Source organism: Oncorhynchus masou, chromosome 6 (assembly GCF_036934945.1).
Source record: "Oncorhynchus masou masou isolate Uvic2021 chromosome 6, UVic_Omas_1.1, whole genome shotgun sequence".
Classification (NCBI taxonomy): Eukaryota; Metazoa; Chordata; class Actinopteri; order Salmoniformes; family Salmonidae; genus Oncorhynchus; species Oncorhynchus masou.
Genome location: NC_088217.1, coordinates 67,915,865 through 67,938,806, shown reverse-complemented (window position 1 = coordinate 67,938,806; position 22,942 = coordinate 67,915,865). Strand labels below are relative to the sequence as shown.

The 22,942-nt window shown below is 44.8% G+C and overlaps 1 protein-coding gene across 1 annotated transcript in view; it reads right to left on the bottom strand.

Annotated features, from left to right (window-relative positions):
* Positions 1–1,945: 1,945 nt before the first annotated feature.
* The window catches only part of LOC135542487 (follistatin-related protein 1-like), a 36,758-nt gene continuing 15,761 nt past the window's right edge, over positions 1,946–22,942 (bottom strand). Inside the window, exons 4-12 of the mRNA XM_064969480.1 lie at positions 9,261–9,362; positions 8,936–9,065; positions 8,632–8,667; positions 8,124–8,254; positions 7,212–7,330; positions 4,871–4,983; positions 3,858–3,968; positions 3,470–3,564; positions 1,946–2,748 (exon numbers count right to left, since the gene is read on the bottom strand). Of these exons, the coding sequence (XP_064825552.1) occupies positions 2,707–2,748; positions 3,470–3,564; positions 3,858–3,968; positions 4,871–4,983; positions 7,212–7,330; positions 8,124–8,254; positions 8,632–8,667; positions 8,936–9,065; positions 9,261–9,362 (879 nt within the window). The 3' untranslated portion in view covers positions 1,946–2,706. The remainder of the gene's footprint in view (positions 2,749–3,469; positions 3,565–3,857; positions 3,969–4,870; positions 4,984–7,211; positions 7,331–8,123; positions 8,255–8,631; positions 8,668–8,935; positions 9,066–9,260; positions 9,363–22,942) is intronic.

The following is a 22,942-nucleotide window of genomic DNA, read 5'->3' as shown; positions in this document are numbered from 1 at the left end:
CACATTGGCATCACGTTCACATGTAGCCAATGTTACAAGGCTGGTCAAGCTTTAGATTCTCCGCCCCCAGTTTAAATTAACCCGTGCATGCCTGCTTGCTCTGGTGCCACAGAACGTCTCCATGTCCAGAAATCACGTTTGCGCGTGTGTGGATGCTTTGTAAACGGTTATCTGTTTTCACACTGAAACACATGGTCATTTAACTTTGCAATTGGACACCCCAGCTCTCGTTTTTATTAGCCTACGAGGAACCATCTAATATTTTGTAATATGCCCGACTAGTTTTAGTGGTAGACCTTATGTCACAAAGGTCTGGAGACATGTGAAATCATAAAATACATGTGAAATGATATAATGACCATCATAAGCCGTGGTGTATGAGACCGTATACCACAGGTATGACCAAAAAAAACATTTATTGTATATCGTTCGTATTACTTTGTAACCAGTTTATAATAGCAATCAGACACCTCGGGGATTTGTGGTATATGGCCAGTATACCACGGCTAAGGGCTGAATCCATGCCCTCTGCGTTGCGTTCGTGTATAAGAACAGCACTTAGCCGTGGTATATTGGCCATATACCACACCCAGAACACACACATTCAGTCAAAAGTGTATTAATAAAAATGTGCATAACCATTACAGTACGTCTATTAAATGTATTTATTGACATGTATAAAGCTTGCATACCTGTTTGACAATACAGTAGTCTTAATAATCAACAGGGAGTAAATGTTTAATTAAAAGTCTCATGTAAACAAGCAAACAAAGTGAGCTGTTATTATTCTAAAAGTGAGACAATAGCACATAACAAACAAAAGAAACACAGGCTACTAACTTCAATTAGACCATACAATTGGCATGGCTTCCCGAGTGAAAATGTAAGGAACTTACTTTCTAAAAGTTACTACACATACTGTACTTCAGGTATCTTGCATTTGAACTTTGGTTTCAGTTATGCCATCAAAAATGTTTTGTAGAAGTTGTTTTTCCCAATTCTTGTGCCCGAACAAAGTCATCCAACCAAAGCACCTATATCCCGAGAGACCGACATGCATCAGCTCCCCAAAAGACACATCAACGATCAAATGAATTGTGTGTGTGTGTGTGAGTTGCAGTACTGTTGGCAAAGCATGCGCACGATGTATGTCTCAGACGGACCACACAATCGTGTATTTCAAATGACCCATAGCACTGGAGTACTTGTGTTATCAATTACTATTATCCTGTTTATTACAAATCCACACACTTCATCAACATATTTTTCTAGTTAGCTCACATCTGCAGCATCCTTGAAATACCCCCCTCAGGTTTGAGAAGGAGACACAAACGTTATCACAAACTCTCCTAGCAATACAGTACTGTCACTACAGTGATTCAAACAAGCACCATCTATGTGTTTTGGTAGCCTGGATCCATACTGAATTCTTCAGTTTCACTTCAGAATCCAAATCCAGGCTAGTGCTTTGGCATTCATTTCATTTTATGGAGTAATAACTCTACAACCCCGTTGATAGAAAAAGCCGTTTGTAAACAGATGGACAGCATTACCCCATCAGTGTAAACATGCAGCATACAGATTGAACCCTAGCATTTTTATTTTTTTGACCTTTAGTTAAGAACAAATTCTTATTTTCAATGACAGCCAAGGAACAGTGGGTTAACTCCCAGTTCAGGGGCAGAACAACATTTTTGTACCTTGTCAGCTCAGGGGTTTTGAACTTGCAATCTTCCAGTTACTAGTCCAACGCTCTAACCACTAGGCTACCTGCTGCCCTGTAATGATATGAGTAGGGCGGCAGATCAGAAAATAGAGCTGAAATACAAGTTCTTGTCTAAGACTAAGTGTGGACTTAGCTATATACAGTAGAAACCCATTGACCCATAGCATCTGATGGTGCCAGGGTTCAATCTGTTAGGAAAAGGGAAATTAAGAATAATTTCCCTTTTCCTAACAGATTGAACCCTGGCACCATCAGATGCTATGGGTCAATGGGTTTCTACTGTATATATTACAGATATGATATGAGTAGTAACACTGCCAGGCAAGTGTAATCACACTGTTGATGGATTTACAATGGGATTCAGGTACGTTTACAACTCAGCCATGTGTTCATCCTTCATGTGATTTACTGGCCCAATAAAATACCCAGGTGTCTGGAAGAGCAACCCTGTAAGGTCAATGCATCTGATTATGCTTTCTCGCTGAATTGCTTATCTCAACCCTCTGTGATGTGGTTGGGTATGTGACGTGGCAACCTTGAAGTCATTTTTCTTTTAACAGTAGTTCTTACAACTTGTGCTTTCCTTATTATGTCCAATTCACACACTCTTCTCTTTTCTATAGATGAGCTAATTTGACTGACAGACAACAAAAACAACAACTTAACTCAAATTAATACAAATATTACCCCACTACGAGGTGACATGGATTCTTACAAAGTCTTCGGAGTGTTACTCAAATAGGATAACAGTACTGTGTTTGATGGTACGGTACACACAATTCAACTAGTCTCCCCTATACACAATAATATTACAATAGACATTGGTATAGTTTTTAAAAAATCATAAGAATTAACATTTTAAAATCTAAAAACAATAGTGATGCATCCCTTTAGCAACAGTACAAGCTCCAAAGCTTCAGCCAGAAAGTGATTGTTGATGGTGGGACTGAAAGAGGACTCTCTCTCTCTCTCTCTCTCTCTCAAATGTCCTTAGTGCTCACTTTCATCTTCTCCACAGTTTCCTAACAGGAGTTAAAGGAACAAGATGATTGGCTACTGTAGTACAAGTACTCTTATGATACACCGTGTACACAGCATGGGTTCATATCGTTTAAAATACATTAGCTGCTCTTGGTTGAGCTTGCCTGACGCGATGGAACCAATGGAATAGTCCCATATGTGCAAACCCCGCCCATCTGGCACCCCAGGCAGGCTCAATCAAATGTGCCTAGTACTAAGAAGAAAGTAAAACCCAGGTCTGATGTACAGTAAAGACACAGCCAAAAAGTGAGACATACCTAGAAGCATGTGCATGTAAACTTTGCCAAATATAGGCTCTGATATTTACAGTAATTGACTCATAAAGTTCTAAGTACAGGTGTGTGTATTGTACACAGCCCCATTGACCTATACTGTTACTTAAAGTGTTACTTAAAGGGGCAATCCACGATTGAAACAATAACACTTCTTAAGTGTTTCGATTAAAAGCTGAGGGATGGGCTGGAGAAATGTACTGTAACCACTCTCAAATTCATAGACATAGCTATGGATGTAAGGACTGACCATCCATTATATCAGAATTATAGTTTAAATATGTTTTGAGGCATTTACAAATTTTACTCTTTAAGAGTCAATGGGTACATATAATTATTTATAAATCCAAAAATGTATGTAGCAACTGCAGATTGCCCCTCTAACAAGTAGCAGCGAAATGTAATGTGCTATTTATTGTTCTAGACTAACCTGATGTTTATTGAGCTCAGCCACTCGCCGTGTCCACTCCTCCTCTGTCATCTCCTGGTCAGCACCTTCAGTCTTCTCCACAGCAGGCCCCTTATCTGCAGGGAGGGAGGGAGGGAGGGAGAAATAGAGAGAGAGAGAAAAAGAGAGAGAAAAAGAAAGATAGTGAGGAGGGGGACAGAGGAAGCGAGACACAAGCCAATACGGACAGAGAGAGAGAGAGAGAGAGAGAGAGTAACAAAGAGAGAGATAAAGCGAGGGAAGAGACAGACATAAATAGAGAGAGGGAGAGAGAAAGAACATAATTCATCTTAGCGCACAATCCCCTCACACTATGACCTAGATCAGTAAGGGCCTACTATAAAGGCAGGTGTAAGACAGCTAGTCTCACCTTCACAGGTCACAGCTGTGCAGACCCAGTTCCCACAGGCACAGACACAGCGGTTACACTCCACCTGAGTCTCTGCCCCGTCCTCATAGGTCTCATCCTCCAGGGCACACTCTACAGGAAGCAGATAACAGGAAGTCAATGGACATGTTGATCAGTAACAGCACATAGTTTTCAAACCCAGAGATCAAAGTGGCCAATACTTTTGGGAGCGCCTTGCGAAGCAGTCTCAACGGACCAGACCGGGTTTTGGGAAATCAGTAGGAGAAGTGAAAATGATTCCTTATTTGTGAATGTTCTTTAAATGTAAGAACCGACGCTGATGACGAGAAGCAGGTACAGGGAGTTCAACATTTTGTTGGGTTCTGAGAATGAGAAATATTCTTATTCATGTCACTGAGGGAGAGAGGGTAATATATATATATATATCCCATTTAGCAGACGCTTTTGTCCAAAGCGACTTACAAGTCGGCTGGGGCCACTACTTTTACATATGGGTGGTCCCAGTGGGAATCGAACCCACGACGCTTGGCGTTGCAAGCGCCATGCTCTACCGACTGAGCCACACAGGAGCCACACAGGACCCACACAGGGTAATGTATAACGTTTACATTATGTCAGGATATGTTATTGTATATGTTATTGTTAGCCATCAGGGATCCCATGGGAGGGATCCTCTGGGATGAGAAGAGACACAGTCTGGAGCAGGCGTGACACTCAATCGTTAGACACAACCTATAGACCCGATGATGTGTTTCTGCGCATAACCATAGATAGCTAACGTTGCCATGACATTGCCTACAAGCGTAATCGGGGATCTTTATCGGAGAAGCAGTTTCTGGACATCTTCATTTTTTATTTTCTTTGGTAACAGTATTTCATTTATGCACGTGTCTTTTTTTAATGTGTTTTTAAAATGGTCTAATAATCAAATCGCATTTTAAAAAATGTAGGGATTGAACACGGGACATAGAAAACACATAACAGGAAGATACTGTATATGGTGTAAGTCTTACTTCTCTCTGGTGGGTTGAAGCCAGGCTTGAAGCAGTTTAGGAACTCATCGAAGCTCAACTTCCAGTCCGTGTTGTCATCTGAGAGCTCGATGAGGGCATCCACACACAGGCTCCTAGACACCAACAGGAGAGGTGGGGTCATGAACAATAGGACCAATAAGACACAGGAGGGAAATACAGTTAAACAGACGACTGTTACTTCCATTTCACTGGAGCTAATGTATATACACTGAGTTGACGAAACATTATTGACTTGCCTTTATTTATTTATTTTTATTTATTTATTTATCGACAGCCCCTTTTGCCCTCAGAACAGCGTCAATTTGTCGGGGAATGGACTCTACAATGTGTTGAAAGCGTTCCACATGGTTGCTGGCCCATGTTGACGCCAATGCTTCCCACAGTTGTGTCAAGTTGGCTGGATGTCCTTTGGGTGGTGGACCATTCTTGATACACACGGGAAACTGTTGAGTGTTGAAAAACCCAGCAGCGTTGCAGTTCTTGACACCAACCGGTGTGCCTGGCACCTCCTACCATACCCCGTTCAAAGATATTTATGTTTTTTTATTTCTAATACATTTGTAAACATATTTTAAAACCTGTTTTTGCTTTGTTATTATCTGTAGATTGATGAGGGAAAAAATGTATTTAATCGCTTTTAGAATAAGGTTGTAACGTAACATAATGTGGAAAAAGGGAAGAGGTCTGACTACTTTCCGAATGCACTGTAAATGTTCCTCAATGTTTCTTAGACTGGGCCTACTGCCAGTCTAGTTGCCTTTTACCTCTAGTCGATCTCACAGATGACCCCAGATAGCCAGCTGACACAAATTGGGAGGAAGATTCCACACATGAATGAGAGTTGATACTGCCCAAATCCCTGTGTCGCCCTCTGCGCCCGCTCCCAGACCCATGATGCATGGGAGAGGGGTATGGTCCCACAGGACAGCCAGTGTGGTGCCACTGAGCACCGGCCCCATTGCCACCCACACCCACCACCACTTCCCATCAAAACAAGCCACCTCACCATTGCAGAACTGCCAAAACAGCACTTTCAGCCCCCCAAATCGCCCACCCCCCTGCCCCTTTACACCCTGTATCGAGGTCACCATGTAAACAACTGTGATATAACAAATCTACATCCCTCATCCTAATCAATTACATTATTTGATGATTCCATACAGTCTCAACTGTAGTAATCTACAGCACACTCACCATGGCTGCAAAGGTGCAGCAGGGTGATTAGATACTAACAACTGAACAGTTCAACATCAGAGTTAGGGCAAGAACTGAACAACTGAATTCCACAGAATTTGAATAGCATATATGTCACGTCCTGACCTTAGAGCTTTTTATGTCTCTATTTTGGGTTGGTCAGGGTGTGATTTGGGTGGGCATTCTATGTTCTATTTTCTATGATTTGTATTTCTTTGTTTTGGCCGGGAATGGTTCTCAATCAGGGACAGCCGTCTATCGTTGTCTCTGATTGGGAATCATACTTAGGCAGCTTTCTTTCCCTGTTGTTTGTGGGTAGTTGACCTTGTTAGAGGCATTATAGCCGAAGTTAAGCTTCACGGTCGTTTGCTTGTTTTGTTGGCTACATTTCTATAAATAAAAGGAATATGTACGCTCACCATGCTGCACTTTGGTCCACTTCTTATGACGCCCGTGACAATATATTGATGTATTATATAGGTTGCCATTGCTTCTGTATACGGTAGTTTTATATCAATATGGCAATAACCGATTCACTGAAAGAACTCAATCAAATACCTATTAGCAGTGCAAGCAGTTGCTTCATCATGGCCTTTCAATTGCTCCATGTACTCCATGTATTGAATTAAATTAGTGTTAGTCCCAGAAAATGGCTATTTAACTTATTTTGAAGTTAAGTTCCTGATTTGGTGCTGGAAATTAAAACCCTGCTAATTTGCTTAGGGAGCTCATTAGGTGCTGAGCCCCATTTATAATATGATAATGTGTCGGTGGAGAATTCTTCTCTTTTCTTCAAGCAGCAATTGAAAACAAATGATTGCCAGGTACAGTCATTAGTCTTTTAAGTAAGCATTCTTATTCAACACAGAATTCCACATTACCGAGATACCAATATGTTGAGATAAACCATCATTATGTTGCTACTACTTGAAGAGAATGCACTGCACTCCGCAAATATCAGTAAGTAACACTTACTGATATGAAAATGTATACGAACTCAAAACGTCCGGCGCTCAGTCAGGATCATTATGACATGATTATGAGACATTATGCCTTTAGAATGCATTATACCTGTCATGATTGACAGCTGTGCACTACTGACCCTGGGCCAGTGGTTGGGGCTCACCTGAGCAGGCGGTTGTTCTCCTCGTCAGCATATGACGTAATGTTGATGGCTGTTTCGTTGTGCTGGAGGAACTTAAGGAACTCAGTGGAATCCAGCTGGGAGTCTCCATTGTCATAGTCCTGTAGGAATATTCATTCATACATTTTTAACATTTTATTGAGTATGAAAAGAAATGGCGGAGATGACCGTCAGAGCTCTATGGGCTTTCTGTGAGAAGTGGCAACCACACAGGCACACAGGTGGAGATGATCTTGACTCTTTAGGGGGGGGGGGGGCAGAGCAGGAGAGCTGTTGCATAACTGTTGTTATGTGTTCAAGTGCTGGGCAGTGGGAAGAACGTTAAACAGTCTGTTCTTGCTGTGGGGCGTTTTCCATGCTGTGTAGCTTGGCCCGCAGAACAAACAAGATAACGAACTGACAGACGGGGAAATTCTGTGAATTTCCAACTGATTCTGTCTACGTGGAGCTGCTGCAAGTGAAATGTATCATTCCGCTGCTTACGGAGTCATTAAGTAGTCCATACATGCTAACGGATTGTAATCTTAGCCGTTTTTATTAAGATGAGGACAGTGGAGGACTTTCTAGAAGTACAGGACTAGAAATAAATACAACTCCACTCCACTTTAAATACAGTGAGCTGTCCGGTACTTTTCCTTGCAGTTTTCCAGCAATAGTTCAACTACGAAAGTATCATTACTTCTCCACACACACACACACACACACACACACACACACACACACACACACACACACACACACACACACACACGCACACGCGCACGCGCACGCACACGCACACACGCACACGCACACACACTGGGCCCACAACCAGGCACACACTGCGCCCACAACCACAACCACACACACCTAACCACCCACCCAACCCCACAAACACGCACAAGTCCAACCTACCTTGAAGTACTTGAGCAGGATGTTGGAGAAGTTGGAGCCCTTGGCGAACCAGCCGTCAGGGACCACCTCATTCTGCAGCCACTGGATGACCCGGCTGCGCAACTCGTTCCTGTTGGCCAGGTAGCACACGACTACACAGGCAGAGAGGGAGAGAGTAGAGAGGGTCAGTACTGCAGACAGCTAAATGACTATACAGACTCGATCATATTTACAGCGTGTTTCTACTGGAACTAAGTATGTGAGAGTACTTCTGTTTGTGTGTGTGTGTGTGTGTGTGTGTGTGTGTGTGTGTGTGTGTGTGTGTGTGTTGGGTGAGGGCTGGGTGTGAGTGTGTGTGTGTTTCCCTTGAGCACATAGCTGTTGTGTGATAGTGTAAAGGAATATCCAACAGTGTATGTTCTACAGTGCATGCAAGGATAGTATAAAATGAACCTACTGCTATCATGAATCAATTATTCATTAACCTCTCTGAGACAATGGGCCTCATGACCTTGAGCAATATACTTACTTGGGCTGGCAGCAACAGCTTTGTCTGTCTTTTTCTCTGAAAGAAATCATAACACAATCAAAACAACTGCAAACACTTTGCTTAATCTCCTCTTTATTGCAGATTGTCCGTTGGAACACAGAAATACAATTCCCAGGACAGACTTTCCTATTCAAGGTGATGCTCTGTGATGGGAAGACCAGCAGTCATATTGAGTGTACATATGTGTTTCATTGAAATGTGTATGGTCTGAGGGGCTTTGTTCATTCTCGTAATATATTTCTATGCCTCAGACAACCTGGAGATTCTTTTCAGGGTCCCCTACCTTCACAGTGTCCATCGTGGTACACCTGGATTTTGAGGCCGGTCAGGCAGGCGTCGCGGTGGAGCTCACAGTGGTTGCGGTACATCTTACCATTACTGCCACACACAGAGCGCTTGTGATGTTTACATCGCTGAAGACAGAGAGAGAGCACCCATTTTCAATCTGTGCAGTGAGACATTTGGTCTTTGCCAGGAATATCTGTGTGTGTATGTGTGAGAATGCATGCATGCATGTGCGTACCGTGTGTGTGTGTTTGTGTGTGCGAGTGCAGGCATGCCTGCGTGTGTGTGTGTGTGTGTGTGTGTGTGTATAGGCTAAGACTCACCTCGATGCACAGGCAGGAAGGATCCCCTTTCTCTGTCACAGCACACTCCCTGCCAGCCCCACAGAATACATTGGCACACACCCTGGACTTGCTCTTCCCCTCCTCCAGGCAGAGACACAGAAGACATGGGACATTATACATCTGATGCGTTCTACTTGTGTGATGATGTATGGACATCTATATAAATGCAAATCAACATCTCCTTCTGCAAAGAAATTGAGATGACATTCCACTTCTTACATGCATTCTTCTAGTCTACATTATCTGAAAGATACAAGGAAACACCAAGGAAATGCATAAGAATTAACAGTAATAAGTAATAGGGAAGGGTTCTTCTCGAGGGTGGCCACTGCCATCTAGTGTTGACTAAAATAGCTAGATTTACAGGTATAAAATTTGACCGGGTTGCAGTGATTTTAGGTTTATTTGAGAAACATGCATTATTATACAATTCTTGAGTAATGTTAGATTCAGAAAACTTGTGATTTTACTGGAACCTGGTCTACTTGGCTTGTGTCAGATAACATTGCATTTGTGACCACATTTTACTCAATGGCTCAATGACCACATTTTACTCACATTTTACATTTTACATTTTACATTTTACAGACAGACAGACAGACAGACAGACAGACAGACAGACAGACAGACAGACAGACAGACAGACAGACAGACAGACAGACAGACAGACAGGCAGACAGACAGTATGCATGTTACATTTAAAAAAACACTACATGTCATTTCAATATATATAGACTTTTTACACTCAAACACATACACAGAGAGAGAGCGAGAGAGAGAGAGAGAAAAGTGTGTTGCCCTTGTCTGCTATCTAAATCCTCCAGACTGATATCCAGACCCACAGTTGCAGATGGAAGTCTGAACAGCCCATTGACCTGTGACCTTTCATTCACAGCGAGGGCCGCTAAGCCACATAACAATGTTTCAGCAAATGCCCTCACACACGCATAGCGACACATGTTCTCTCAGCCAACACAGTCAGTCAAAAGACACCAGCACTTTTATAGGGCAGATGGTAGACAGACAGACACTGGACCAGTATGTCATGGAGTGTCCAGGTGACTAAATAACACAAACAAACCCACACACACACACACACATAATATATATATACACACACACACACACATTTGTTTAACTATACTTGTGGGGACCAAACAATTGATTCCTGTTCAAAATCCTCTTTTCCCTAACTCCTAACCCTTAACCCTTAACCTAACTCCTAACCCTTAACCCTTAACCTAACTCCTAACCCTTAACCGAACTCCTAACCCTAACTAATTATAACCCTAACCCTTAAGCCTAAATAGCCTGCGAAATGTCCCCACTTGTCTGTATTTTCCTTGTTTTACTATCCTTGTGAGGACTTCTAGTCCCCACAAGGATAGTAAACCCCCACAGTGATTTATTCCTTTACGGGTCAACTCTTGTCTAGTCTACATTATCTGAAAGATACAAGGAAATACCAAGGAAATGCATAAGAATTAACAGTAATAAGTAATAGGGAAGGGTTCTTCTCGAGGGTGGCCACTGCCATCTAGTGTTGACTAAAATAGCTAGATTTACAGGTATAAAATTTGACCGGGTTGCAGTGATTTTAGGTTTATTTGAGAAACATGCATTATTATACAATTCTTGAGTAATGTTAGATTCAGAAAACTTGTGATTTTACTGGAACCTGGTCTACTTGGCTTGTGTCAGATAACATTGTATTTGTGACCACATTTTACTCAATGGTTCAATGACCACATTTTACTCACATTTTACATTTTACATTTTACAGACAGACAGACAGACAGACAGACAGACAGACAGACAGACAGACAGTATGCATGTTACATTTTAAAAAACACTACATGTCATTTCATTTTTCCTTTACGGGTCAACTCTTTCCCAGGCTCTGCTATTACGAAGACAACAGGAAATTCCTCCAAACAAATGGAAAACAGTGAGTGACACACTACAGCATTGTCCAGAAAGGGCCTTCCATTCAGGAAAACGGATATCAATCTATGTGAATCCAACATTTGGTGGTCCTTTGAACAGCCCAGAGATGAAGTAAACAGAGAAAGAACAAGACTGCTATGAAACCAAGAGGTCTAACTTCCACCACAAAAGAGTAGTGGGTCAGGATGGTGAATGGGAGACCCTCTATTCTTCCAGCATACCACAATACCATACCTTCAAGTTGGAATCTGCATGGCACCAATAAGATATCATCTTTTCTATGCATATATGAGGGTGTTCCAATGGGGGATCATGTACAGACTGCAGCCTGGTGTCACAGATGGCATGAAGGGGGGGGGGTCAGAGATCACCAGCTGCCTGAGCCTAGTGACCCCTGACCTCTCACCATTGATATTTTTTGGTATTTTATTAGGATCCCCATTAGGGTCCACACAGCCTCAGCTACACTTCCTGCCCGGCCACACAGCCCTACTTATGTAACAATCATAGGGGGGGACAAAATGGCGCCATTGCGAGAACACTGTGTTTCAGCGAGCTCCTGTGGCATTCGTAAATGTATATTTTTACAATAATCTCCTAGCTTGAAAAAGTGGTAGAATTGGCTAAATAAGTTATCCTACAATGAGTCTTGGTGGCTATTTCTCAAAAATCTCCGACAATATGTCCAACAGTTCATATCGTTTGTTTATGAACGGTGAGATAGAAGAGAGTTCATCACATGGAAAAAGGTACCACCCCACTTTTACAGTAGGATCCAGTCTGGATATTGAATGGTCAAGGTGCAATGGCAGGTCACAGACTGTGTGTATGTACATGGAACATTAGAGGGAGCAAATAACCCCATTAAAAGGAAGAAGGTACTGTGTTTTTTTGAAAAAATAAAATATTGATATCGTCCTGTTGCAAGAAACTCATTTGGATGATAAGGAGCATCTGAAATTGCAACAAGGGGGGTTTGGTCAAGTGTTTTTCTCATCATTTACATCCAGAAGTAGATGTTTGGCAATTCTTGTGAAAAAGAACTTACCACTTAAGGTCTTGAATTGTGTGAAAGATACATTTGGTTGCTTTGTTATAATTTATGGTACTTTACAAGGGCAGAACATTTCTATAATGAATATTTACTACCCCCCTGCCCACCCCCTGATTTCCTAACTAAGTTATTTCTAGACTTTTCAGAATTCAACTCAGACACTGCAGTGGATGGAGGAGATTTTAAGTGATTGTTGAACAACCTTATTGATGAGTAAGGTGATCCTGGACATAAAACTCAACGGGGCATTCAATCTGTCAAGACATTGGAGGTTGAATACAACCATTCTTAAAGACCATACATTCACATCATATTTTATTACAGAGTTGAAAGCATTTTTCTCTGTTAACTCTCAATCAACAGATAACCACTCGCTCCTTTGGGAAACCTGTTAAGCATACGCCAGGGTCTGATTATTTCACACACAGCCAATAAGAGACCTGTAAAGCGTACGCCAGGGTCTGATTATTTCACACACAGCCAATAAGAGACCTGTAAAGCGTACGCCAGGGTCTGATTATTTCACACACAGCCAATAAGAGACCTGTAAAGCGTACGCCAGGGTCTGATTATTTCACACACAGCCAATAAGAGACCTGTAAAGCGTACACCAGGGTCTGATTATGTCATACACAGCCAATAAGAGACCTGTAAAGCGTACACCAGGGGTCTGATTATGTCATACACAGCCACTAAGAGGCCTGTAAAGCGTACACCAGGGTCTGATTATGTCATACACAGCCACTAAGAGACCTGTAAAGCGTACACCAGGGGTCTGATTATGTCATACACAGCCACTAAGAGACCTGTAAATTGTACACCAGGGTCTGATTATGTCATACACAGCCACTAAGAGACCTGTAAAGCGTACACCAGGGGTCTGATTAGGTCACACACAACCAATAAGAGACCTGTAAAGCGAACGCCAGGGTCTGATTATGTCATACACAGCCACTAAGAGACCTGTAAAGCGTACGCCAGGGGTCTGATTATGTCATACACAGCCACTAAGAGACCTGTAAAGCGTACACCAGGGGTCTGATTATGTCATACACAGCCACTAAGAGACCTGTAAAGCGTACACCAGGGGTCTGATTATGTCATACACAGCCACTAAGAGACCTGTAAAGCGTACGCCAGGGTCTGATTATGTCATACACAGCCACTAAGAGACCTGTAAAGCGTACACCAGGGGTCTGATTATGTCATACACAGCCACTAAGAGACATGTAAAAGCGTACACCAGGGGTCTGATTATGTCATACACAGCCACTAAGAGACCTGTAAAGCGTACACCAGGGGTCTGATTATGTCATACACAGCCACTAAGAGACCTGTAAAGCGTACACCAGGGGTCTGATTATGTCATACACAGCCACTAAGAGACATGTAAAAGCGTACACCAGGGGTCTGATTAGGTCATACACAGCCACTAAGAGGCCTGTAAAGCGTACGCCAGGGTCTGATTATGTCATACACAGCCACTAAGAGACATGTAAAAGCGTACACCAGGGGTCTGATTAGGTCATACACAGCCACTAAGAGACCTGTAAAGCGTACACCAGGGGTCTGATTAGGTCATACACAGCCACTAAGAGACATGTAAAAGCGTACACCAGGGGTCTGATTAGGTCATACACAGCCACTAAGAGGCCTGTAAAGCGTACGCCAGGGTCTGATTATGTCATACACAGCCACTAAGAGACCTGTAAAGCGTACACCAGGGGTCTGATTAGGTCATACACAGCCACTAAGAGGCCTGTAAAGCGTACACCAGGGGTCTGATTATGTCACACACAGCCAATAAGAGACCTGTAAAGCGTACACCAGGGGTCTGATTATGTCATACACAGCCACTAAGAGACCTGTAAAGCGTACGCCAGGGTCTGATTATGTCACACACAGCCAATAAGAGGCCTGTAAAACGTACACCAGGGGTCTGATTATTTCACACACAGCCAATAAGAGATCTGTAAAGCGTACGCCAGGGTCTGATTATGTCACACACAGCCAATAAGAGGCCTGTAAAACGTACACCAGGGGTCTGATTATGTCACACACAGCCAATAAGAGACCTGTAAATTGTACGCCAGGGGTCTGATTAGGTCATACACAGCCACTAAGAGACCTGTGAAGCGTACGCCAGGGTCTGATTATGTCACACACAGCCAATAAGAGACCTGTAAAGCGTATGCCAGGGGTCTGATTATGTCATACACAGCCACTAAGAGACCTGTAAATTGTACACCAGGGGTCTGATTAGGTCACACACAGCCAATAAGAGACCTGTAAAGCGTACGCCAGGGTCTGATTATGTCATACACAGCCACTAAGAGACCTGTAAAGCGTACGCCAGGGTCTGATTATGTCACACACAGCCAATAAGAGGCCTGTAAAGCGTACGCCAGGGGTCTGATTATGTCATACACAGCCACTAAGAGACCTGTAAAGCGTACACCAGGGGTCTGATTATGTCATACACAGCCAATAAGAGGCCTGTAAAGCGTACGCCAGGGTCTGATTATGTCATACACAGCCAATAAGAGACCTGTAAAGCGTACGCCAGGGTCTGATTATGTCATACACAGCCAATAAGAGACCTGTAAAGCGTACGCCAGGGTCTGATTATGTCACACACAGCCAATAAGAGGCCTGTAAAGCATATGCCAGGTCTGATTATGTCACACACAGCCACTAAGAGACCTGTAAAACGTACACCAGGGGTCTGATTATGTCACACACAGCCACTAAGAGACCTGTAAAGCGTACGCCAGGGTCTGATTATGTCACACACAGCCAATAAGAGACCTGTAAAGCGTACGCCAGGGTCTGATTATGTCACACACAGCCAATAAGAGACCTGTAAAGCGTACGCCAGGGTCTGATTATGTCACACACAGCCAATAAGAGACCTGTAAAGCGTACACCAGGGGTCTGATTATGTCACACACAGCCAATAAGGGACCTGTAAAGGGTACGCCAGGGGTCTGATTATGTCACACACAGCCACTAAGAGACCTGTAAAGCGTACGCCAGGGGTCTGATTATGTCACACACAGCCAATAAGAGACCTGTAAAGCGTACGCCAGGGTCTGATTATGTCACACACAGCCAATAAGAGACCTGTAAAGCGTACGCCAGGGTCTGATTATGTCACACACAGCCAATAAGAGACCTGTAAAGCGTACACCAGGGGTCTGATTATGTCACACACAGCCAATAAGGGACCTGTAAAGGGTACGCCAGGGGTCTGATTATGTCACACACAGCCACTAAGAGACCTGTAAAGCGTACGCCAGGGGTCTGATTATGTCACACACAGCCAATAAGAGACCTGTAAAGCGTACGCCAGGGGTCTGATTATGTCATACACAGCCAATAAGAGGCCTGTAAAGCGTACGCCAGGGGTCTGATTATGTCATACACAGCCAATAAGAGGCCTGTAAAGCGTACGCCAGGGGTCTGATTATGTCACACAGCCAATAAGAGACCTGTAAAGGGTACGCCAGGGGTCTGATTATGTCACACACAGCCACTAAGAGACCTGTAAAGCGTACGCCAGGGGTCTGATTATGTCACACACAGCCAATAAGAGACCTGTAAAGCGTACGCCAGGGGTCTGATTATGTCATACACAGCCAATAAGAGGCCTGTAAAGCGTACGCCAGGGGTCTGATTATGTCATACACAGCCAATAAGAGGCCTGTAAAGCGTACGCCAGGGGTCTGATTATGTCATACACAGCCACTAAGAGACCTGTAAAGCGTACGCCAGGGTCTGATTATGTCACACACAGCCAATAAGAGGCCTGTAAAGCGTACGCCAGGGGTCTGATTATGTCATACACAGCCACTAAGAGACCTGTAAAGCGTACGCCAGGGTCTGATTATGTCACACACAGCCAATAAGGGACCTGTAAAGCGTACGCCAGGGTCTGATTATGTCACACACAGCCAATAAGGGACCTGTAAAGCATACGCCAGGGGTCTGATTATGTCACACACAGCCATTAAGAGACCTGTAAAGCGTACGCCAGGGTCTGATTATGTCACACACAGCCAATAAGAGGCCTGTAAAGCGTACACCAGGGGTCTGATTATGTCACACACAGCCAATAAGGGACCTGTAAAGAGTACGCCAGGGGTCTGATTATGTCACACACAGCCAATAACAGACCTGTAAAGCGTACACCAGGGGTCTGATTATGTCACACACAGCCAATAAGAGACCTGTAAAGCGTACGCCAGGGGTCTGATTATGTCATACACAGCCACTAAGAGACCTGTAAAGCGTACACCAGGGGTCTGATTAGGTCATACACAGCCACTAAGAGGCCTGTAAAGCGTACACCAGGGGTCTGATTAGGTCATACACAGCCACTAAGAGACCTGTAAAGCGTACACAAGGGGCCTGATTAGGTCATACACAGCCACTAAGAGACCTGTAAAGCGTACACCAGGGGTCTGATTAGGTCATACACAGCCACTAAGAGATCTGTAAAGCGTACGCCAGGGTCTGATTATGTCATACACAGCCAATAAGAGACCTGTAAAGCGTACGCCAGGGTCTGATTATGTCACACACAGCCAATAAGAGGCCTGTAAAGCATATGCCAGGTCTGATTATGTCACACACAGCCACTAAGAGACCTGTAAAACGTACACCAGGGGTCTGATTATGTCACACATAGCCACTAAGAGACCTGTAAAGCGTACGCCAGGGTCTGATTATGTCACACACAGCCAATAAGAGACCTGTAAAGCGTACGCCAGGGTCTGATTATGTCACACACAGCCAATAAGAGACCTGTAAAGCGTATGCCAGGGGTCTGATTATGTCATACACAGCCACTAAGAGACGTGTAAATTGTACACCAGGGGTCTGATTAGGTCATACACAGCCACTAAGAGACCTGTAAAGCGTACGCCAGGGTCTGATTATGTCACACACAGCCAATAAGAGACCTGTAAAGCGTACGCCAGGGGTCTGATTATGTCATACACAGCCACTAAGAGACCTGTAAAGCGTACACCAGGGGTCTGATTAGGTCATACACAGCCACTAAGAGGCCTGTAAAGCGTACACCAGGGGTCTGATTAGGTCATACACAGCCACTAAGAGACCTGTAAAGCGTACACAAGGGGCCTGATTAGGTCATACACAGCCACTAAGAGACCTGTAAAGCGTACACCAGGGGTCTGATTAGGTCATACACAGCCACTAAGAGGCCTGTAAAGCGTACACCAGGGGTCTGATTAGGTCATACACAGCCACTAAGAGACCTGTAAAGCGTACACAAGGGGCCTGATTAGGTCATACACAGCCACTAAGAGACCTGTAAAGCGTACACCAGGGGTCTGATTAGGTCATACACAGCCACTAAGAGATCTGTAAAGCGTACGCCAGGGTCTGATTATGTCATACACAGCCAATAAGAGACCTGTAAAGCGTACGCCAGGGTCTGATTATGTCACACACAGCCAATAAGAGGCCTGTAAAGCATATGCCAGGTCTGATTATGTCACACACAGCCACTAAGAGACCTGTAAAACGTACACCAGGGGTCTGATTATGTCACACATAGCCACTAAGAGACCTGTAAAGCGTACGCCAGGGTCTGATTATGTCACACACAGCCAATAAGAGACCTGTAAAGCGTACGCCAGGGTCTGATTATGTCACACACAGCCAATAAGAGACCTGTAAAGCGTATGCCAGGGGTCTGATTATGTCATACACAGCCACTAAGAGACCTGTAAATTGTACACCAGGGGTCTGATTAGGTCATACACAGCCACTAAGAGACCTGTAAAGCGTACGCCAGGGTCTGATTATGTCACACACAGCCAATAAGAGACCTGTAAAGCGTACACCAGGGGTCTGATTATGTCATACACAGCCACTAAGAGACCTGTAAATTGTACACCAGGGGTCTGATTACGTCACACACAGCCAATAAGAGACCTGTAAAGCGTACGCCAGGGTCTGATTATGTCATACACAGCCACTAAGAGACCTGTAAAGCGTACGCCAGGGTCTGATTATGTCACACACAGCCAATAAGAGGCCTGTAAAGCGTACGCCAGGGGTCTGATTATGTCATACACAGCCACTAAGAGACCTGTAAAGCGTACACCAGGGGTCTGATTATGTCATACACAGCCAATAAGAGGCCTGTAAAGCGTACGCCAGGGTCTGATTATGTCATACACAGCCAATAAGAGACCTGTAAAGCGTACGCCAGGGTCTGATTATGTCATACACAGCCAATAAGAGACCTGTAAAGCGTACGCCAGGGTCTGATTATGTCACACACAGCCAATAAGAGGCCTGTAAAGCATATGCCAGGTCTGATTATGTCACACACAGCCACTAAGAGACCTGTAAAACGTACACCAGGGGTCTGATTATGTCACACACAGCCACTAAGAGACCTGTAAAGCGTACGCCAGGGTCTGATTATGTCACACACAGCCAATAAGAGACCTGTAAAGCGTACGCCAGGGTCTGATTATGTCACACACAGCCAATAAGAGACCTGTAAAGCGTACGCCAGGGTCTGATTATGTCACACACAGCCAATAAGAGACCTGTAAAGCGTACACCAGGGGTCTGATTATGTCACACACAGCCAATAAGGGACCTGTAAAGGGTACGCCAGGGGTCTGATTATGTCACACACAGCCACTAAGAGACCTGTAAAGCGTACGCCAGGGGTCTGATTATGTCACACACAGCCAATAAGAGACCTGTAAAGCGTACGCCAGGGTCTGATTATGTCACACACAGCCAATAAGAGACCTGTAAAGCGTACGCCAGGGTCTGATTATGTCACACACAGCCAATAAGAGACCTGTAAAGCGTACACCAGGGGTCTGATTATGTCACACACAGCCAATAAGGGACCTGTAAAGGGTACGCCAGGGGTCTGATTATGTCACACACAGCCACTAAGAGACCTGTAAAGCGTACGCCAGGGGTCTGATTATGTCACACACAGCCAATAAGAGACCTGTAAAGCGTACGCCAGGGGTCTGATTATGTCATACACAGCCAATAAGAGGCCTGTAAAGCGTACGCTAGGGGTCTGATTATGTCATACACAGCCAATAAGAGGCCTGTAAAGCGTACGCCAGGGGTCTGATTATGTCATACACAGCCACTAAGAGACCTGTAAAGCGTACGCCAGGGTCTGATTATGTCACACACAGCCAATAAGAGGCCTGTAAAGCGTACGCCAGGGGTCTGATTATGTCATACACAGCCACTAAGAGACCTGTAAAGCGTACGCCAGGGTCTGATTATGTCACACACAGCCAATAAGGGACCTGTAAAGCGTACGCCAGGGTCTGATTATGTCACACACAGCCAATAAGGGACCTGTAAAGCGTACGCCAGGGGTCTGATTATGTCATACACAGCCACTAAGAGACCTGTAAAGCGTACGCCAGGGTCTGATTATGTCACACACAGCCAATAAGAGGCCTGTAAAGTGTACACCAGGGGTCTGATTATGTCACACACAGCCAATAATGGACCTGTAAAGCGTACGCCAGGGTCTGATTATGTCACACACAGCCACTAAGAGGCCTGTAAAGCGTACACCAGGGGTCTGATTATGTCACACACAGCCAATAACAGACCTGTAAAGCGTACACCAGGGGTCTGATTATGTCACACACAGCCAATAAGAGACCTGTAAAGCGTACGCCAGGGGTCTGATTATGTCATACACAGCCACTAAGAGACCTGTAAAGCGTACACCAGGGGTCTGATTAGGTCATACACAGCCACTAAGAGGCCTGTAAAGCGTACACCAGGGGTCTGATTAGGTCATACACAGCCACTAAGAGACCTGTAAAGCGTACACCAGGGGTCTGATTATGTCATACACAGCCAATAAGAGACCTGTAAAGCGTACACAAGGGGCCTGATTAGGTCATACACAGCCACTAAGAGACCTGTAAAGCATACACCAGGGGTCTGATTAGGTCATACACAGCCACTAAGAGGCCTGTAAAGCGTACACCAGGGGTCTGATTAGGTCATACACAGCCACTAAGAGACCTGTAAAGCGTACGCCAGGGTCTGATTATGTCATACACAGCCAATAAGAGACCTGTAAAGCGTACGCCAGGGTCTGATTATGTCACACACAGCCAATAAGAGGCCTGTAAAGCATATGCCAGGTCTGATTATGTCACACACAGCCACTAAGAGACCTGTAAAACGTACACCAGGGGTCTGATTATGTCACACATAGCCACTAAGAGACCTGTAAAGCGTACGCCAGGGTCTGATTATGTCACACACAGCCAATAAGAGACCTGTAAAGCGTACGCCAGGGTCTGATTATGTCACACACAGCCAATAAGAGACCTGTAAAGCGTACGCCAGGGTCTGATTATGTCACACACAGCCAATAAGAGATCTGTAAAGCGTACACCAGGGGTCTGATTATGTCACACACAGCCAATAAGGGACCTGTAAAGGGTACGCCAGGGGTCTGATTATGTCACACACAGCCAATAAGAGACCTGTAAAGCGTACACCAGGGGTCTGATTATGTCACACACAGCCACTAAGAGACCTGTAAAGCGTACGCCAGGGGTCTGATTATGTCACACACAGCCAATAAGAGACCTGTAAAGCGTACGCCAGGGTCTGATTATGTCACACACAGCCAATAAGAGACCTGTAAAGCGTACGCCAGGGTCTGATTATGTCACACACAGCCAATAAGAGACCTGTAAAGCGTACACCAGGGGTCTGATTATGTCACACACAGCCAATAAGGGACCTGTAAAGGGTACGCCAGGGGTCTGATTATGTCACACACAGCCACTAAGAGACCTGTAAAGCGTACGCCAGGGGTCTGATTATGTCATACACAGCCAATAAGAGACCTGTAAAGCGTACGCCAGGGGTCTGATTATGTCATACACAGCCAATAAGAGGCCTGTAAAGCGTACGCCAGGGGTCTGATTATGTCATACACAGCCAATAAGAGGCCTGTAAAGCGTACGCCAGGGGTCTGATTATGTCATACACAGCCACTAAGAGACCTGTAAAGCGTACGCCAGGGTCTGATTATGTCACACACAGCCAATAAGAGGCCTGTAAAGCGTACGCCAGGGGTCTGATTATGTCATACACAGCCACTAAGAGACCTGTAAAGCGTACGCCAGGGGTCTGATTAGGTCACACACAGCCAATAAGGGACCTGTAAAGCGTACGCCAGGGGTCTGATTATGTCATACACAGCCAATAAAAGGCCTGTAAAGCGTACGCCAGGGGTCTGATTATGTCATACACAGCCACTAAGAGACCTGTAAAGCGTACGCCAGGGTCTGATTATGTCACACACAGCCAATAAGAGGCCTGTAAAGCGTACACCAGGGGTCTGATTATGTCACACACAGCCAATAAGGGACCTGTAAAGCGTACGCCAGGGGTCTGATTATGTCACACACAGCCAATAACAGACCTGTAAAGCGTACACCAGGGGTCTGATTATGTCATACACAGCCAATAAGAGACCTGTAAAGCGTACGCCAGGGGTCTGATTATGTCATACACAGCCACTAAGAGACCTGTAAAGCGTACGCCAGGGGTCTGATTATGTCATACACAGCCACTAAGAGACCTGTAAAGCGTACACCAGGGGTCTGATTAGGTCATACACAGCCACTAAGAGGCCTGTAAAGTGTACACCAGGGGTCTGATTAGGTCATACACAGCCACTAAGAGACCTGTAAAGCGTACACCAGGGGCCTGATTAGGTCATACACAGCCACTAAGAGACCTGTAAAGCGTACACCAGGGGTCTGATTAGGTCATACACAGCCACTAAGAGACCTGTAAAGCGTACACCAGGGGCCTGATTAGGTCATACACAGCCACTAAGAGACCTGTAAAGCGTACACCAGGGGTCTGATTAGGTCATACACAGCCACTAAGAGGCCTGTAAAGCGTACACCAGGGGTCTGATTAGGTCATACACAGCCACTAAGAGACCTGTAAAGCGTACACCAGGGGTCTGATTAGGTCATACACAGCCACTAAGAGGCCTGTAAAGCGTACACCAGGGGTCTGATTAGGTCATACACAGCCACTAAGAGACCTGTAAAGCGTACACCAGGGGTCTGATTAGGTCATACACAGCCACTAAGAGACCTGTAAGGCGTACACCAGGGGTCTGATTAGGTCATACACAGCCACTAAGAGGCCTGTAAAGCGTACACCAGGGGTCTGATTAGGTCATACACAGCCACTAAGAGACCTGTAAAGCGTACACCAGGGGTCTGATTAGGTCATACACAGCCACTAAGAGGCCTGTAAAGCGTACACCAGGGTCTGATTAGGTCATACACAGCCACGAAGAGACCTGTAAAGCGTACACCAGGGGTCTGATTAGGTCATACACAGCCACTAAGAGGCCTGTAAAGCGTATGCCAGAGGTCTGATTATGTCATACACAGCCACTAAGAGACCTGTAAAGCGTACACCAGGGTCTGATTATGTCATACACAGCCACTAAGAGACCTGTAAAGCGTACACCAGGGGTCTGATTATGTCACACACAGCCACTAAGAGACCTGTAAAGCGTACGCCAGGGGTCTGATTATGTCATACACAGCCACTAAGAGACCTGTAAAGC